Source organism: Suricata suricatta, chromosome 9 (assembly GCF_006229205.1).
Source record: "Suricata suricatta isolate VVHF042 chromosome 9, meerkat_22Aug2017_6uvM2_HiC, whole genome shotgun sequence".
Taxonomy (NCBI): Eukaryota; Metazoa; Chordata; class Mammalia; order Carnivora; family Herpestidae; genus Suricata; species Suricata suricatta.
The window spans coordinates 112,390,259-112,409,344 of NC_043708.1; the positions used below are offsets into that span (position 1 = coordinate 112,390,259).

Sequence of the window (19,086 nt, forward strand, 5' to 3'; positions counted from 1 at the left end):
TTTTGAACAATTATTACATATCAGGTCCTCCACATATGCTGTCTCTAATCTTCAAAGCAAGGCAATTCTAATCATTTTCCATTTACACTTCTAATCTATTTTACAGTTCAAGAAATTGCCATTTGGAGTTGAGGACTCACAGCCAGAAAGCAAAATCTAGAGTCAAACCTATGTTTGGCTCTAAAGCCCAAACTCCTCCTACTGAATTTTATGCTCTGAAGAACCTGAGTCCAGCCCCAGCCCTTAAAGTGCAAATTAGCAAACTTCTCTGAAGGGTCCTTCAAGTACAATGAGGGTTTTTTTCTGGTTTATTTAAAGAGATCATCATGACATAATAGAATACATACTGAAAGAGGGAACATGGGTTCACACTTCAGCTGTTTCATAAGGGGTTATAAATTTACCCTCCCAAGTTTTTGTTTTCTCATATGTAAAATGAAGATTTGAAATAAGTTCCTTTTAACTTTAAATTTACTTAAAGTTTACTATTAAGTATTTGAACATATCTAGGCCCTAATACGTGCCACAAAGTCTTCCAAATCAATTTTTCTGTGGGCTTGCTAGTGCAACCGAAGATAGACCTATTTTTAGTGAACAGCTAGAGTCTAAAGCTTGGTTTTTATTTGAAGTAGAGAAATCAAAACCTTAGGATTCCTGAGGGCACCAATTTTACTGACAACACACCTTAAATTTGCCAATTATTTTGTACTTCTCTGTCCAGTAATTTTTTTTTATGATTGACTTCAGATGGTAAGCAGCATTTAAATAAGAGTTATGGCAAAATATGGGAGGCCTGGGTGGCTCAGTCAGTTAGGCATCCAACTTTTGGTTTTTGGTCATGATCTCAGTGTGTGAGTTTGAGGTCCGCATCGGGCTCCTCACTGACAGCACGGAGCCTGCTTGGTATTCTTTCCCTCTCTCTCTCTTCCTCTCTCTAAATAAATAAACTTTTAAAAAGTTATAGCAAAATATCTCCTGAATTTTTTTAGAGGACTGATTTCGGGTTGATAGGGTTCACCACTTGAATCAAGCAATGTAGAGAGACAGTTGCACAGACATTGAATATTTTTTTAATAATCTGTGCATTTTATTTCTGACAGGAGAACCTACCTGAGAGCAGTCAGATTTTTTTTTTTAAAGTAAATTCTACCAACCAAGCCACCCAGGTACTCTTGAGATTTTTTAAAAAATGTTTATTTATCTTTGAGAGACAGACACACAGAGCACAAGCTCGGGGCGGGGGGGGGGGGGGGGGGGGGGGGGGTTGGCAGAGAGAGAAGGAGGCTCTGAGCCATCAGCACAGAGCCTGATGTGGGGGTTAAACCCATGAACCCTGAGATCATGACCTGAGCCCAAGTCAGACGCTTAACCCACTGACCCACCCAGGTGCCCTTCAGATTTTTTTTTCTTTAGTGAAGAATATTAAAAACTGAATTAAGAGCAAGAAATTTGGATTCTAATCCTGGCCACTCATTTAAGAAAGGCACTTACCCCTCTGCTCTTCAGTTTCTTCAGCTCTACATAAAGAGAGGTGGACAGAATGATTCTAAGGCCCCTACCAGCTTTAATAATTTGTAATGAACAATTTACATGCAACAGGTCTTTTTCTACTTATAAAAAAAGAAGCAAATTCTTAAATTCCTAATTAAGCAAAAATCAAAAAAGCAATAGATCACGTAACACCATAAGAAGGTTTTTTGACATATTTCTCTAAAAAGAATCATATTGTTGACATTGATAAAAGTCATGAGAAATAGAGTGCTTGGTCAATGTATGACTTGCCCATACCATGTAGCTTCAACGATATTTATATATTATTGGAGAGCACTGATTTTTTACTTGGGATCTAGGTCTAAAGATTTCCAGATAAAATTGACCCAACATGTCCTTTTCCCCCACTCTCACAGTACCTCTCATTTGTTGCAACACTAGCAATCTACACTCAACAGATAGTCCTGCTTCGTAAAATGTTTGTTTCTGTCTCCTACAAAGGGATTTGTCCATTGTTAGTTGTGTAGGACGTCCTTACTTTCGGTGAGGAAGCCATCTGAGTCCAAATCAATTTTCTTTATAATTGACTTCAGCCTTTTGTGTTGCTCTTCGGGGGTGAGTTTAACATATTCATCGACTTCTTCCTTTGGGGGTAAGCAATACACAGGGGGGTAAAGCATTACCATCAGTGGGGCAAAATGGTGGAAAAAATAAGGCTACCAGAAGTCTCCCCAGCCCAGGGTTTTTGGGGTGACCCACATTTGCTCTCCAAGGCTCCCACCTCCCACACACCCTCAGTGATCCTGTCCTGTGTCGGGAGGGTGAAAGGGTTCTGGCTCCTGGGCCGCGCTATTTCCTGTGGTTCAGAGGCCTCGGGGTCCCCCCGAGAGTGAGCGGCGCTTCGCCTGGACCCCATTGTCAGGCTGCCCGGGCCAGGCCTCGCCTGGCCGCCCCTCTTTGTCCCGGGACAAAGCCCGCGGCAGCCGCGGTGCGAGGCCCGGCCCTCCCAGCCGCGGCCCTGGCCACCTCACCTGGCCGCCCAGCAACGCCTCACGGTCATAGTCGCTGCGGTGCTCGCCCTGCGGGTAGTGCAGCTCCTCGGCGTCCCCGGCTCCGGCTGCCGCGGCGCACAGCAGCAAGAGCCCCAGTGCCGCGGGCCTCGGGCCCAGCAGCATCTCGCCGGCCCGCCGCGGACACGGAGGCAAGGAAGGAGACCGGCGGGGACTCAGCCCGTGGCAGCGCTCCGCGGGCCGCTGCAAACCGACAGTACGGCGTACGCGGGGAGGAGGGAACGCGATGCAGAAGGGGCGGTGGCCGCCTTCCCCCGACCCCAAGGAGGCAGAAGCCCGAGAGACTACTGCGGTGGTGAAGCTGACCAGCCCGAGGCCTAAATGGCCCTGGCGGAGGGGCGGGGCGCCAGGCCGCACCGCTGATTGGGCCTTCCGGAGCTGGGGGCGGGCCACGGCGATGAGGCGGTCGGCTGCCGGCGGAGCCTCTCCATGGAGCTAGCGGTGGCTGCCGGGAGGTGAGACCCCCGCTGGTCCCTTCGTCTGCGCCACGAAACCCTCAGAAAGCACGCCCCCACTTACTCCAGCCCTGTTGCTTCCCGTCAGCCTTGTTAATGCCAGAAATTCCCTGTCCACTCCAGGTGTCCAGCCGCCCTCAAGAATGGCTGGAGATTTGGGTGAAAAAAATATGGTACCTAGAAAAACCGTTTATCTTAAGCAACCAACAAACGGTATGCATTTCCCGGTCTTCAAGTGTATGTCTACTTATTTATTTCACCAGGACAGTAAGAACAAACCCAGCTACTGAAGTTTTTGTAGCAATTTGTAGCAATTTCGTGACTTAAAATTTCTGTGACCTTAGTCAATTTCCTTGGCCCTTGAAAACTTGTTTGCTTACTTATAAAATGTGCGTAAATTGACCTTAAAGAGTTGTTGAGAAGGTTAAATTAAATAATATAATGCGTTTAGAACAGGAGCTGGCACATAGGGTAAAGTGTTCAATAAATGTGAGCTTACCTCCATGTGGGTAAAAAACCAGATGATTGGACAGAAGAAATAGCTTAGCTAGTACCTAGGAAAACGTTTATGGATAGAACGTATGTACTCTTAGCTTCTATTCCATGTCTGTCTATAAGTCTATGTAATTTCTGTACCTCATCCACACTAAACACAAAAATATTTGTAGGCTGCAGCTTGAGCCTTTTTCTTTGATTGACTGCTCCACTTAAGATCAGGCCTTTTCACACAGAAGAAAAGGCTTTCTAGGTTCTCTTTCACTTCCCACAGTTTCTGTTTGGATTGGGAGTAAGAATCCTGTTCCAAACTGAAAAACTGAGTGGGCACAAATCAGACAAATTTCTGGACCAGAATCGAATTTTATTGTTTTTGGTCAGAGACCATTGAAAGGTTTACAGAGCAGACTAAGATCAAATGGGGTCTTTTCAGTGTTATAGAGATCAATGCAAAATAAAGTTTTACGTTTCAGAGTCTACGTATAGGCTACACCTAGAGTTGATTTCTCTAAAACAAACAGAAAAGAAGGAAAAAACTTTTATCACCAAGCCATTTTAATTTTAACTTCAATTCTGGGTTTTGAGGCAGTCTTTGAAAAAAAGCGACATAAATGTCTCTAATACAGCTTTGTACCTATTGCTCTCCAGTAAGTACAAGGTAAACTTTGACTAGCGTATGATGCGATTCTGATTACAAAGGTTAGGATACAAGGTACTATAGAAGTTCTTCTGGTCTCAAGGGCTCCGCAGGTGGAGATTTTGGGGCAAAGGGAATCTAATGATATCTAGAGAGGCAGTGGTGAACAACATAAATGTCTGAGCATCTGAATGCTTGGGTTCTGTCTTGCCTCACCCCTACACAGGCTGTTTTTCCTCCTTGGGCCTATATTTTTCCTCTCTTGGAAAGGAACTAGGTTAGCTGGGAGGATCTTAATTTGAGAGTTTAGGGCTGCTACATGGTTTCTAAATGGTGTGATAATCTTAAAATCTTGTGCAAAATTGTATGCATATGTACACTTCTGGGGGGAGATCTATAGTTTTGCCTTCATCAGATGGTGGCAACACTTGTAGAAGTCTCTAAGCAGCTCTTCATCTTTTAAATGCACAGTTTTATGATCTTGGCAGTCAGAATTGTTGGGGGGTAGATAACAGTAAAGACCTGTGCTCAAGAGAGGCAAGATTGAGGCATTGTCGTTACTTGTTAGTTTATTCAGGGAAAAATAAGTATCTAAAATAACCAGCCTATTAATTAAAAAAGGCATTATGAGAATCGAGTTCAAATTTCTTGACCTATAAAAGCCATAGCACATAGCAAATTTGTTTTTATTTATGTTTTGAGGTATAATTTATATACAGTAAAATGCACAATTCTTATATGTACAACTCCATAAGTTTTTAGATACATATATACCTTTGAAGCCTGGCCAGCATCCCCCGAAAATCTCCCTCCTGCTCCCTAGATATCATCTCTGCTAAATTTAGTTACTATTCTGACTCATCATAGGTAAGTTTTGCCTGTTCTTGAACTATATAACGATGACATCATATAGCATTAAATATTACTAATCATATGCCTTTCTGCCTTCCTGGAAAGTTGTATGGTGCTGTGGAAAGAACACAGGCAATCTTGGAATCAGGCATGCAGAGTTTGAGTTTTCAGTCTCCATAGCTTACTTACTATGTAACCTTGAACAAATGACTTAATCTTTTTTTTGACTCTATAGAAAAATGGAATAATAAAAAACTGATAATTTTTGTGTGATAAGCATATTAATAATCTATATATCTGACACATAGAAGGGGCTTAAGGTTTTTTACTTTCCTTTCTTTCCCCCTAGAAAAATTCCTACTCAACCTTCCAGACCCAACACAGTGTTTCCTAAATGAATCTTTTTCTAACTTACTGCCAACCCGAATTTTTGATCTCTTAGGTCTCTCTGTTTCCTCATTGTTCCAAAATTGTACATATGCTTTTTGGTAGAGCATTTAGCACAGTCTACTGTGACTATTTGTTGACACTATTGCAAGAATGTGGGAGCCTTGAGGTCAGTAAATGTGTGGTTGTGCCTGTATTTCACTAGTGCCCCTACCAGTAAGAGGAGCTTAATAAGTTTTTGTGGAATGAATGAATCCTGCTGTACTGACAGTCCTTTAGTAGTATTACCATAGATAAGAGAGTTAACCTGGAAACTATTGAAAGAGGAAGTTTACGGATTTCTTCTTTAGTTGGGTAAAATGTGTGTTATGATGAACAGTGGCTTAAAAAACAAAGCAATTCTTAACATATAGTGTGGGCATTTGTGTTATAAGCCAGTTTCCATGGAAATGAATGATTTTTTGGCACAATAAACAACTTAAGTGGAAAAGCCAACAAACTCCATGAATTTGTAGCTTTTCCAAAGTTAGAAAACACAGACAATGTGGATGGACTCCGAGGGTGTCATGCTAAGTGAAATAAGTCAGGCAGAGAAGGACAGATACCATATATTTTCACTCATAGGTCTAACAGGAGAAACTTAACAGAGGACCATGGGGAGGGGAAGTGGGGGGAAAGAGTTAGGGAGAGGGAGGGAGGCATATCATGAGAGACTCTTAAGTACTGAAAACACACTGAGGGCTGAAGGGGGGGAGGAGGAAAGGGGAAGAGGGTGATGATCATGGAGGAGGGTACTTGTGGGAAAGAGCACTGGGTGTTATATGGAAACCACCTTGACAATAAACTATAAATAAAAAAATAGTAAATAAATGTAAAATAAATAAGTAAATAAAAAGAAATAAAACTTTAAAAAACAGATACAGATAAACAGGTAAAACAAACAGATAAAACAGAGTAAGAGAAGGAAAACAAGATAAAAACAGAGAGGGATGCAAACAGCAAGAGACTCAAATACAGAGAACAAAGCGCGGGTTGCTGTGTGGGAGGTGGAGGAAAGCACGGTGATGGGTGTTGAAGGAGGGCACTTGCTGGGATGAGCACCGCATGTTATATGTAAATGATGAATCACTAAATTGTACTCCTGAAACCAATATTCCACTATATGTTGACTAACTTTAATTTAAATGAAGAAAAATATTAAAAAATTTAAAAATAACAAAATGCATATATGCCTTGAGGACAGTGTAAAGTTCAGCCAAGACACAATGAACTATTTTCACTGCAAAAAAAAAGTTAGAAAACACAGGGCAAAAGAACAGACTATAGGGCAGTGAATGAAGGAACAACTTAGACTGAATGATCACACAATTAGAGGGATTTTGTTGGTTGTTTAATCTTTTATGAGTCTTTTGAGGAGAGATGTGAAAATTCCAGGGTCATAGTAGAGTCCTAGAAGGTGACAGAAAATATGTAGGTGGGTAGGAGTGTTATAATACCTAGAAAATATCTTCATTTCCAAGGGGTATCCAAAAGTGTGTAAGTAGTCATAAAATCTTATGCCCTATATAAGTAATTCCAAGAAATTCAATGTTATTGTTTCTTACTGGATGAAAGTTCCTTAAATTAAACATGAATCAATGATCAAATGTAATGACAGGTCTGTCCTCAAATAGAAGCCATCCCCTGCATCCGGCAATTCACATTTATGGCCCCAGGCCAGTTACACCCATCTCTGGCTCTATAAGCATCTCTGTCCACCCAAGTGGACAGATATTAGTCAGATTCCTTCCCTGATTTGTTCCCTAAATCCATAGGGTAACTGCATATCTTGGTTGACGTGGCAAAATTGTTAATCATGTCCCCTTTCACTCTCAAAAGTATTACAGATGGGGTGATAAATTATAATGTCACCGTACCTTTGGGCCTCACACTCAAACTGTCCAGCCCCTTCCCAGTCCCCCTCCCCAAGTCCCAGTCTTTATTAAGCCTCAGAACCCTTTCCCACACTCTTTTCCTCAGTTTCTCAACAATAGGTCCTTGAAGTCTTAGTCAAACACAGTAGCAGTAAAAATAAAGAGTACAAAGAAGGAAGGGATGAAACTTAGCGAGACAAGAAACAAGAAGAAGAGTAAGATTGTGGACTAAACAGGAGTTTTAATGAATTATAACAGAACTCATTTTCTTTCGGCATTACTAAACCAGCTCTGAAGACAATTTTGTCAGAGGAAATCCGAAACTGATATGAGCAGAGTGGCTTCTCTGAAAGACAGAACTTCCTGAATATAGAAGTATTGGGTGACTGTAGCATGAAAACTTTGGATTGCTTCACAGTCACACCATGCATTCAAGCCATACATGTTCTCAGATCCAACCAATAAAGAGAAGATACAGTTGCTATGATTGCAACTCCATCACAAGATGGTGTTTTGGGACTTGTGAGTTATTTGGGCTTCAGTTTTTTGGATTCAAGATCAACTCAGGTCTGTAGGCTTTTAAGGTTGGTTTCTGCTAAAAAAAAAAAGGGGGGGGCCTGTACTGCAATGTAGTGCAGAAACAAAGAACATATATAATGGATGCTTACTTATTTATTTTAGGAAAGTCAGTATATACAAATAAGCAAAAAAAAAAAATCACACATCCCATTCTTACAAATAACTGCTTTAACATTGGTGTTTAACTTTCCAGAGTTTTCCTGTATGTGTTATACATACTTTTGAAGGCAGATATGCCTTATGTAAAAATCAGATACAAAGAAAAGCCACTACTAATCAATGAAATAGCTTAAGAAAACATAGGAGCAAAGCCTAGAAAGTCATACAAGGTCTAGGGACGAGCTAAAAATCTTCCCCAAAGATCTGCATTCCATCTCAGGAATTTCTCTGTAATGAACACTTGCCTGATACGCTTTTCCTTATTTTCTCCCTTTCTGGTCGCATGTCTTCACCTCCCACCACACATGTTGCTTCACCTAGATCCATCTCCCTCTAGGAACTCTGTTTTGGAATTGAGTATGACAAACTAGACCTTTGAATCTCCTCCAAAATATGACTCCTGTCTCTACTCTTACATTTTACTCGTAGTACCCAAAGTGAAAGATATCTCTCATGCTCTGGTTAAATAACCCCCTCGCCCCATTGTATCTGTTATTTATTCTATTACAGAGGCCAGTTCTTGGACTCTTGTTTTCCATGTCTTCTTCTAAAGAGTTACCCACCGTGTGCTCAGAGGGAAAAAATCTTGTTCTGAAGTTGCTGATTGCAATGTTCTATGTGTATCAATTAGGTAACATTTGTTCATTGCATAAAATAGATCTTTTATGACTACTGATATTTACTTGCTTGTTTTATCAGTTACTGAGAGATATGTTTCATAATCTCCTACTCTGGTTATTTCTATACTTCTTTTAAGTTTTGTCAATTTTTGTCATATATATTTGAAGCTATGTTATTAAGGACCTACAACTTTGGGGTGCCTGGCTCAGTTGGTTAAGCATCCAACTCTTGATTTCCACTCAGGTCATGATCTCATGGTTTGTGGGTTCAAGCCTTGCATAAGGCTCTACAATGACAGTGCAGAATCTGCTTAGAAGTCTCTCTCTTTCTCTCTCTCCATCTCTCTGCCCCTCCCCTGCATGCTCTCTCTCTCTCTCTCTCTCTCTCTGTCTCAAAATCAATCAGTAAATAAACATACAACATCATGATTTTTATTATCTTTCTGGGAGACTAACATTTTGGCATTATGAAATGTTATCTTTAGTTAAAGATTTTTGTCATAAAGACTACCTTGTCTGATGTTAGTTATAACTTAAATCAGGATTCTTTCCATTACTGTTTTCAGGATACATTTTTCTATACATTTACTTTTAGCTTCACTGTATCTTTGTATTTAAGTGTATTTCTTGAAACAGCAATGGTTGAAGATTTATATTCAGTTATTAAAATTTTTGCCTTCTAATTTACTTATTTTTGATATAGTGACTGAGAGATTTGGTTTAAAACTATCATCTTACTATTTCTTTTCTACCTGTCTGATACGTTCTATCTTCCTTTTTCTCACCTTTTAAAAATTAATTTTCTTTTCATTATTCTGTTTTCTTTCTCTTAGTTACTTACTAGTTATACATTGATTTACTGTTCCTTTAGTGTTACCAAAGAGATTATAACATTGATCTTTAATTTCTGAAAATTTCTCTGATATATGATAGGACTTTCACCACTCTCTGATTAGTACAAGGATCTTAGAATCCTTCAATAACATTTACTACCCACCACATGCCTTAATGCTATTGTTGTTATGTGGTATAATTCTTTCTACTTGTTAGACTCTACAATATATTGTTGTTGTTATTATTATTTAACAAACCAGAGGTGGCTGGGTGGCTCAGTTGGTTAAGCATTGGACTCTTGATTTCAGCTCAGGTCATGATCCTAGTACTGTAGGATCAAGCCCCGTGTCAGGCTCCATTCTGAGCGTGGAGCCTGCTTCAAATTTTCTCTCTCTCCTTCTGACCTTCTCTCCAACTTGCATGCATGCTCTCTCTTCCTAAAATAATTTTTTTAATTTTAAAAATCAATATTTATTACCTACATATTTACCCTAGCAAATCCCAGTAGGAGAGTCACAGTACAGACCACTTGGGTTCTATAGTAAAGCCATGAGATCTAGAGCAGAGAATTTTCTTTGAAAATAAAGTTAAGCTCTATTTTAACCATTTGAAAAGTATCTCTAGGTATGCTATTGTGCCTTGGTAAAGAATGAACATCCAGCTATGATGATATTTTGTGAGAATGGTCTCTATCTTTCTTTATTCTGTCAACAATCATTCTGTTCTTCTGTGTCCCCAGTCAGTACAATACCTGGGTCTGGGAACCAAAGAGTGGAAGTAGGAGCAGCTCTACTTACTGTCATTCTTAGAAACCCATTTGAAGAACTTGGGGTTTTTGTTTCTATAACTTTAGGTCCTATGGTTCTGTATATCCTGCTTTTCAGAAAGAAGATACTTCTACCATGGAACAAAGAATCCCACTGAACTTAATACTATGACTGCCACCTTGCCACTTTGGGTTATCTGGGCCAGTAGAAAAGAATTATGACCTTGTGAAGGAAATCATGAAGAGGCAGGTCTGCTGCTGCACAGCGGGGACAGGCAGAAATGTTTGGCACTTGGGTGATCCACTAAAGAGTCTCTTGGTACTCTCATTGCAGTTTTAAATATAAGTGGAACTTTTCCTAATAAGAACTTGATAATCAGGAGCTCAGGCTCCTCAGAGATGAGGATTAGGTTACCTCACCAAACAAACCACCTAGATCAGCAGAAGTACTACCTGCGGATGAGGAGAATCTAGATTGGATGGTAGAGGAGAAAGATGATGAATATCACTGATGGCCATGGGTCCTGCTACAGCAGCAGAGACTCAAATTGTAAAGACTCCTTTCTTATATTTTTCCAGAAATTATAATTGACCAGAATCCTGGAAAAAGCCACGACAGCGGGGAGCAAACCCAATGTGTAAAGCACTCAGATCTGAACGGTAAGAGAGGTAGCCCTTGGCAGATATTGTTGATGCTCTTCCCAGATCTTCTGAGATCCCTTTTCCCAGTTTGGTTGTAGTATCCACTACCCAGCAGCCACAGGTACTTAGGGTAATGGGCCATACACTCAACTTTCTCTGAAGGATTTTCCTTATATGTTTAAAGCTACTGGGGCTGGAGATTCCTGGGAGTTTGACCAACCTCCCGTTTTATAAACTGTGACAAATAATTGATTGGGGGCAAGGGTACAAAAATTCTACTCCTTTGCTTCAGGACAAGACAGGATCTATAGTGTACTTTATACTTCCCCAGCTTCTTGTAGAATGAAGCTGAAACTAGATTTCACTTGGAATCCCATTATTCCACAGTTCCTTGCCTATTCTGCTTTCCTCCCCCACTTCCCTGTCTCTTCTGAGTGCATTCTCAATAAATCACATGCAAACAAGTACCCATTTCAAGGAAGCTTACTTAAAATTTCTCCCAAATAAACTACCTTCACCCAATTCTTTCTCCAGTGTAAGAAAGCAGTTATTTATCCAATGGATTTTTAATAGCTGAGAAGACCATATGACCCTAAGTTATTATAGGAAAGAACTCCTGGACTTCACCTGTTATAAAAATCATTAAAATTGAATCATAGTATATATTGCATGTATAACTATATTTATACTTTTAGGGTATTTTAATTCACCTTCTATAATGGAAGTTGTGTATGTGTTTGTAGAAACCTCACTAACAATGAAATGTGAAGGACTTCAAGATGTGAAATTAGTTTCAAGGGTGTAAATTACAGTGACAAGAAATTCCATTTACCACAAGGAGAACTTTTAGCTATTAGTATGGCCTCAGGTTAGGTTGATTTCCCTGTCATCTTAGATTTTAAAACACAAGTTCAATGATCACATGGTGAAAACAAAATAAAGGGTTCATTAAGCTTCAGAAGCATTGAATTGGTAGCTAGTTGATCCAGGTGATCTATGGTTATAATCTATATTCAGGAACTTAAAATATAGTATTTTGAACCCTCTGTTGGCTGGAGAAAGATTCAACTGAGAAGTTATTATTTCCAATTAATTACTTCTATTTTTTTATTTTATTTTGCTTTCTGGTACCTAGTACTAAATCCATCATTTGTTTTGTACACATTTTGCTTTAACCAAATGTCATCTTTATGGTAACTTTATGGTAACAACAAACATTCAAAGACGATCAGAACTAGAATTTAACATTTATAGTGGTGTGTTGTGGAAACATAGTTTTTCTCTCTAAAAAACCGCCATTTCCAGAGATAGTCAAATCAACACCAATGCATTTGTGGAACAAGTCCAGTCTTAACAACCCTGGCCTAATTATTTACATAAGCTCAGTGAGAATAAGTATTGTTCATGAGGATTTTTTAAAGTTTGATTTGCTGGAACCTTTTATAAGGAATCTACAGGTTGAACTTTTAGTAGCCTCTCTAGGCCAGAAGCTGAGCCAAGTACCTTCCATCAGACAGGCCTGCAATACCTGTCCCTAGAAAATTTAATTCCATACTCATCCGCACTTTCAGGTGAATAGATGGCTTTGAAGTTAGTGAGAAAACACACTAGAGGTGTATATGCTTTTGACCCTGAGTTGCCCATTTGGCCAAAAGTGATAAACAAAGCACAAGGACACGGATGGTGACAAGACACTCAAAATAAGAACAAGCGCATATGACAGACACAAGAGGCACCAATAACAGAAAATGTTCACACAAATGTTGGGGTGATCAGGCCCAACTCAGATGGCCTGAAGACCCCAAATGGTCCGAAGACCCCAAATCCCAGACCAACATCTTGGCTTGGATGGTTGGCGAGGGCCCAGGCTCCTCAGCCTCCTCAGACCCAATCTATGAACTGTCGTGACTGGCACAAAACTTAACTCCATGATGGAAAACAAGCCCAGAACCAATGTCCGAGGCCACAGCCCAGCGCCAGGGCTGACCAAATGGGATTTCTCCTCTCGGGACCTCACTGGGGCCTCCAAAATGTTAGATCTTTCCTTCCTGAAGTGAGTCACTGAGAGTGAAACCCACGGACATGAATGGAGATGGAAAATGGGTTTTATTTTAGTTTAGCCAAATGGTCCCTCCCAAAAGTTGGCAAGTCTTCAGGAGAGTGTCACCGAGCAGGAGCTCAGGGGTTATATAGATCATAGCAAAGCAGAAAAGGTCATCATTGAGATAACCAATCATAGTTTACAGCATTACATGTCATTCAATCACATTCTAACACACAACCATAAGATTTGGCAGAGACCTATCAAATTTAGAGATCTTTGTTTCAGGAGAGATTTGAGGTGACTGATCATAGGTCCAAAGAGGAGGCGAAGCAGGTGCAGAGAAGTGAGAACTTTGCGGTTAAAAGGTGGGATTTTGCAACAATATCTTGAAAAACAAGTTAGTCTTTAAGTTATAATTTATGGGTTACATTTTAGGACTTCCAGAACTCAATTTCCTAACCCTTAATTGTTCAAGCAGAGAAGGGTTGGAGAGTGAAACAATGGTTGGTATTTTTCCATTAGGGTCAGCTTGACCCAAGGAGGGTCTTATACTATTAACTAAAAACATAACCAACATACCAGCCTATGTAATCTTTCAATGAACTGTGTTGGGCAGTGACCATGACTGGAGGTATGGATTGAAAACCATCAGCTTTCTATACCTGTAGATGGCTGAAAACCAGATTTAAATTTCAATTGCTGAATTTAGGCACTTCTTGAATTCATAGCCTTTCTCTCATGTGAAAATTAAGGCATTGATTTAGAAGTAGGATGCTTAGAATGGAAGTGGGATATATGGTAGTCTTGGATGATTGCTATCTGATGGTACCATTCAATATCCCTGCCCACCATGCCTCAGACCATACCATCATCCGTAGCTCTTAAATATCTTATACACCTTCATGGTATCCCATCTAATATTGCTTCTGGCAAAGAAAACACACTTTATGATGAAAGAGTTAAGGCAATGAACTGATACTCATGGGATTCACCGGTCTTATTTATTCCATCACCCAGAAACAAGTGATCTTATAGAGAGGTATGACGGTCTATTGAAAACTAAAATAATGCTAGCCGGAATATTTTCCAAGGTTAAGGTGCTACTTTACAAGGTGTCCTCTAAGTCAGCAATCATGATATTGTCTTTTTTTTTTCCATTGTAAAAAAAAAGTATAGGTATCAAGATGGAAGTGGGAAGTGTACCTTTTTTTTAAGTTTATTTATTTATTTTGAGACAGAGAGAGAGAGAGAGAGAGAGAAAGAGAGAGAGAGAGAAAGCACATGCCCATGAGCAGGAGAGGAGCAGACCGAGAGGGAGACAGAGAATCCCAAGCAAGCTCCACTCAGTTAGTGCAGAGCCTGCTGTGAGGCTCAGTCTCACCAACCATGAGATTATGACCTGATCTGAAATCAAGAGTCAGATGTTCAACTGACTGAGTCACCCAGGCATCCTGGAAATGTATTTTTCATACATAATGCAAATTAGGAAAATTTTTTGTTTTTTCTCCGTGATCCTTGATGGGCTAGTTTAGAGGTCTTGGTATGCATGCAGAAATGCTTCCTCCAGGGGACACACTATAGTTCCCCTGAATTGGAGATTAAGACTGCCACCTGGGTGCTTGAAGTTCTTTATATCACTAGGAAAACAGGCCACAAAAGGTGCTGGCTGGGATGATTGATCCTCACTATCAAGAGGAGATAGTGTCACTAATAAGCAGCAGAGGCTTAACAGACTACAGCTGGGATTCACATACGTCCTTGGGGTCACACTTATACTGCCGTGTCCAGTGGTAAAGTTAATGGAAGACTCCAACAATCTTAGGTGGGCAAGACTATCAAGGGCTCAGATCCCTTGGGAATGAAGGTTTGGGTCATTCAAACAAGTAATGAAGCCTGACCAGCTGGAATTGTTGCTCTGGGCAAGAGAACATGAAATGAGTAATGGAGGATGGAGGTTAGAAATATCAGTTATAGTCTTGTGACTATTTGCAGAAATAAAGCTTATAGAATCTGCATAGTTTTCTCACATGTTCTGCATATATTTTAAACTAGTCTCATTTTCTTTTCCGACCCTTTCTTCCAGGGGTGGTGCTTAGCTTTACAATTTCACTCATGGGTTACAGAATTCTGAGAGAGGATCTTGATGGGACCAGATAAGGACTGAATACCATACAGAGTCAAGCTGTATTCAGCTACCAAAGGGATTTGAGGTTATCATTCTTTTAGGAAGGGAGTGAGCACATTTTAATTTTTTCTTCTGTAGGATTAAATACAGGAAGAAGAGTTTATGTTAATATTGGACAGGGGTAGCAAAGAAGTGAACTCAAGTGAATATTGTCACTTTTTTTCCATCTAGCATCTGTTTTCCTTCGGATGATTGGAGAATTCCCCACCTTAAGTCTCTTACTCTATCTAGAAGCTGAAAATAGCTTCCTTTCTTACCTTCCTTATAGGAAGGGTATAGGTACATGACCTAGGACCCACCACTGGCCAGATGCAATCTTCCAATACTCTGTATCAGGAGTAAGCCACAGGAGGACCATGGGGGAATTCTTAGCGGCAACATTACAAAACGATCAAGTTCTTTGGGCAGAAGTAGTGCTTTCAGTGACAAGTTTCTGGGTGTGAATTTTGGATATGTTTCTTGCTGGGTAGCACTGGGAAATTCTGGGAAATTGTGGGGACATCTCCTATATCTTTTTTTTTTTTTTTGGTTTGCAAAGCTTGGTTTTTGTATAATTTCATATTTGTCAGCAAAATTGCAAGAATAGTTAAGGAACCATATGCCCTTAGGACAGGGAGAAAGTAGGGGTTGGGGGTGGAAGAGAGCAAGCATGGGGAAGAATGGTAAAGCAAATGAAGCAAAGTGCAAACAATTGATAAATTTAAATGAAAGGACTATGGGAGTTCCTTTACTATTTTTGCAACACACACACATGTGTACACACATGCACATATTTTCTCTGATTCATCTGAGAGTAAGTTGTAAACGTAGCTTGGTACCCTGAAATACTTCAGTGTTTATTTCTTTAAAACATGACTATTCTCTTACATAACCACCATACATTTATCTAAATCAGAAAATGATTGATATAAAGCTATTATCTAATGTATAGTCCATATTCAAATTCCGTATCATTTAAACTAATTTATTTTCTACTTACATGAATCAGTGTTAGCTTCTGTGAACTCTGATTAATTCAGTCTCGGAGAGCTATCGCTTCCTCCCAGATGTGTTCCTGGACCCCAACTTTGGGTTAGATAACTCTCTACAATAGATGACCCTTACAATAGATCGTGCTCTACCTACCAGAATATTTATAACACTATTCTTGATTATGTATTTGCCTCTCTAATCTGAATTAAGTCACTTAAAAGGGTAGCTATGTTTCTTTTTTCACTGGTATTTCTTCACTGACTAGCACAGTTTCTGAGATATGGTATACGCTCATAAATATTTGTTGAACAACTGGATCTGTACATTTCAGTGGCAACTCAAATTAGGTATGTTCTTTTTAAATTTTTATGTATTTTTGAATGTTTATTTTTGAGATAGAGAGCAAGTGAGGAAGAAGCAGAGAGAGTGGGACAGAGGGTTGGAAGTGGGCTCTGTGCTGACAGCACAGATGTGGGGGTGAACTTATGAACCACAGGATCATGACTTAAACCAATGCCTGATGCTTAACCAACTGAGCCACCCAGGTGCCCTTCAAATTAAATGTATTCTAAGTTGAATTTGTCATATTCACTTTCAGTTGAAAGCTTTATCTTTCGTGGTTCAAGGCAGAAAGTAGAAACCATTCCAGGTACTTTTTAAAGGAAGAAACTTATTATAAGAAATTGATGCATATAAGGTCTAGAAGAGCAAGATCTAGGCTAGGCCACTGGAAATTATTCCCAGAAAAATACAGAACTGGACCATCAGCAACATTCCAAGGTCATCATTTGAATTATTCAAGACACGCCTACATAGCTTTGGTTCAGAGGTCTGGAAACTGTAATCAGGAAACTGTTGCCATGACCACCATGACTTCACACTCTCCTGGTACTCAGAAAGTTGGAAAATGGCTCTTGGAATCCAGCCGCAGAAAAAATTCACATTTTCATAAGTTTTCTTGATAGTATAAAGGGTAAAAAGGTGGTTTTAAGCTTCATCTCACTTCTACTTATCATATTTCATGAGTTTATCCCATTATCAGAAACTAATTCACATTCAGAAACCTAGTGGCCAAGGAGTCTGGAAAAGGTAGTTTTCAGCTATCCAGGCTTTGAAATGAGATGGAGTTGGTCCCCAGCATGCACCACAATGGCATCCTTATTCAGGAAGTTGCTGAAGTTAGACACCAGTGTGCACACTTCCACTCCTTTTGATGCCAAGCTGCTCTTCTTGGATGGATGCAGGTGGTAACACCTCTTCTCTGTGAGATTAAATTTAGAGGATTAAATTTAGTAGTCTGAGGAAATGGACACCTTGGTTGACTGCCCCAGAATCGCTGATCCTCTGAGCAGTTTTCTGCCCAAGAAAATGGCAGTCACGTGACTAGCTTGGACCTTCCTCCCACTGGAGGTGGCAGTAACATACTAACTCATTTTCCAGGTACCCTTGTGACTTTTGGGGTCAGTGCAGTAGATGGAAAAGGAGAAACCAAAGCCCAAATTGATGAGGAGATCTGGGTAACATTATGGAAAGAGCATGGATTTTATAGTCCGGTGGCCCTGGACTTGCCTCTTACTAAATGTAACACCTATAACAATTTCCTTAGTTTCCCTATATCTTGATTTCTTCATCTTTAAAATACCTATCTCCTACTGGTGTTATGAGGATTAAATTAGATAACACACATGGAGTGCAGGTATATAAAAGTATACAAGAGAAATGTTGCTTCCTTTATTAGTTTCCCATGGCTACAGTGATAAATTATGATAATCTTAGTGGCTTAAAACAGCATATATTTATTCTTTTAGTTTTGGAGGTAGAAGTCTCAATTCAGTTTGCCTAGGCTGAAATGAAGGTTTTAGGAGGGCCATACTCCCTCCAGAAGCTCTAGGGAAGAGCCTGACTTTACTACCTTCTAGATTGTTTGGAGAGAGCTGGCGGTACGGAGGAAACATAGCCACTAATAGACATTTTGCCTGAGAAAAGAGTGAGAGAGCATAATACCCTGATTGTCCCTTCCTTCCACCCTTCGTATTCTGTCAGGGCCTCTCACTGGCCAAATCTAGCTGGAAGCCACTTGCCAAGGGATGTCAGAAAATGTAGTTCGCTGAGAGTCAGAGCAAAACAGGGGAAGATCAGGGAATGGACCAAGAGCAAGCAGGTAAATAAGTGTCACAGTCCACATCATTATCTATTCAAAATATTTACTTCCTTTATTACAGTTTCATGCTTCTTTCTAACAGGATGCAACTGTGTTTCACACAAATGAGATACCCTCATCATCTCCTCAACATGGGTGAAGTAAGTCGTCATTGCCATTTTAAAACCCATCATCTCTAGGAAATTCAGTTTTCCCTAATAAACTGCATTTCTTATGGTCTGGTAACATCTGAACTAATTGGCAAAGTTAAATACCATTGACATTCTTTGTGTGAGTTAGTATAGAAAGAATGAGAAAAAAAGTTTATATTAATATATATAACAAAAATATGCATAGCTGTTAGTTGCTTCTGTAAGTGGTCATAATGGCAGAGTTGATATTTATCACTTCTTTCGCTACTCATTCCATGCCTCTTGTTCTTAGTCAGTGCTTGACTGGTTGTTGTTTTTCCCTGGGTAGTGAACTAAACCTTCATTCCTGAAGGATCTGAGTCCTACTAGTCTTGCCTTTATTGCGTTTTGCCATTTTGGGGGGGTTTCCTTTAAATTTTTCAGCTGGAGAGGGAAAAACAGAGGCACCCCATTGATTCCCCCTGGGTGCCAGATAGGGTCCTCTTTGCCTTCATTGCTAATTGGACTTACTGCTTCATCCACTATTGTAACCTCTCCTCTGGCGATTGGTTCAGTGGCATGAGGCCCCAAAATAGTCAGGTAGCAGTTTCTATTTCTCATTCATTTGGGTCATTATTGTGTATTCTCATGAAAGTATAACTCTCTTGGACTGTAGCAGATGAGGGCGATGCCTCTCTCCATATCCTGTCAGTC

At 40.0% G+C, this 19,086-nt stretch overlaps 1 protein-coding gene and 1 long non-coding RNA gene across 4 annotated transcripts in view; one reads left to right on the top strand and one right to left on the bottom strand.

The window, feature by feature from the left end:
- Nucleotides 1-2,894, bottom strand: part of RCN2 (reticulocalbin 2) — a 16,483-nt gene extending 13,589 nt beyond the window's left edge. For 2 of the 3 annotated variants that reach the window (XM_029952424.1, XM_029952423.1), the window contains exons 1-2: nt 2,523-2,894; nt 2,030-2,135 (exon numbers count right to left, since the gene is read on the bottom strand). In XM_029952424.1, the coding sequence (XP_029808284.1) occupies nt 2,030-2,135; nt 2,523-2,666 (250 nt within the window). In that variant the 5' untranslated portion in view covers nt 2,667-2,894. Of the gene's footprint in view, nt 1-2,029; nt 2,136-2,272; nt 2,423-2,522 lie in introns of those variants that run through there. The other variant, XM_029952426.1, reaches the window with a different exon arrangement.
- Nucleotides 2,573-18,487, top strand: LOC115302506. The gene is made up of 3 exons (XR_003913502.1): nt 2,573-3,016; nt 10,838-10,918; nt 18,345-18,487. It is a non-coding gene; the product is annotated as an uncharacterized LOC115302506 (long non-coding RNA).
- Nucleotides 18,488-19,086: the final 599 nt, after the last annotated feature.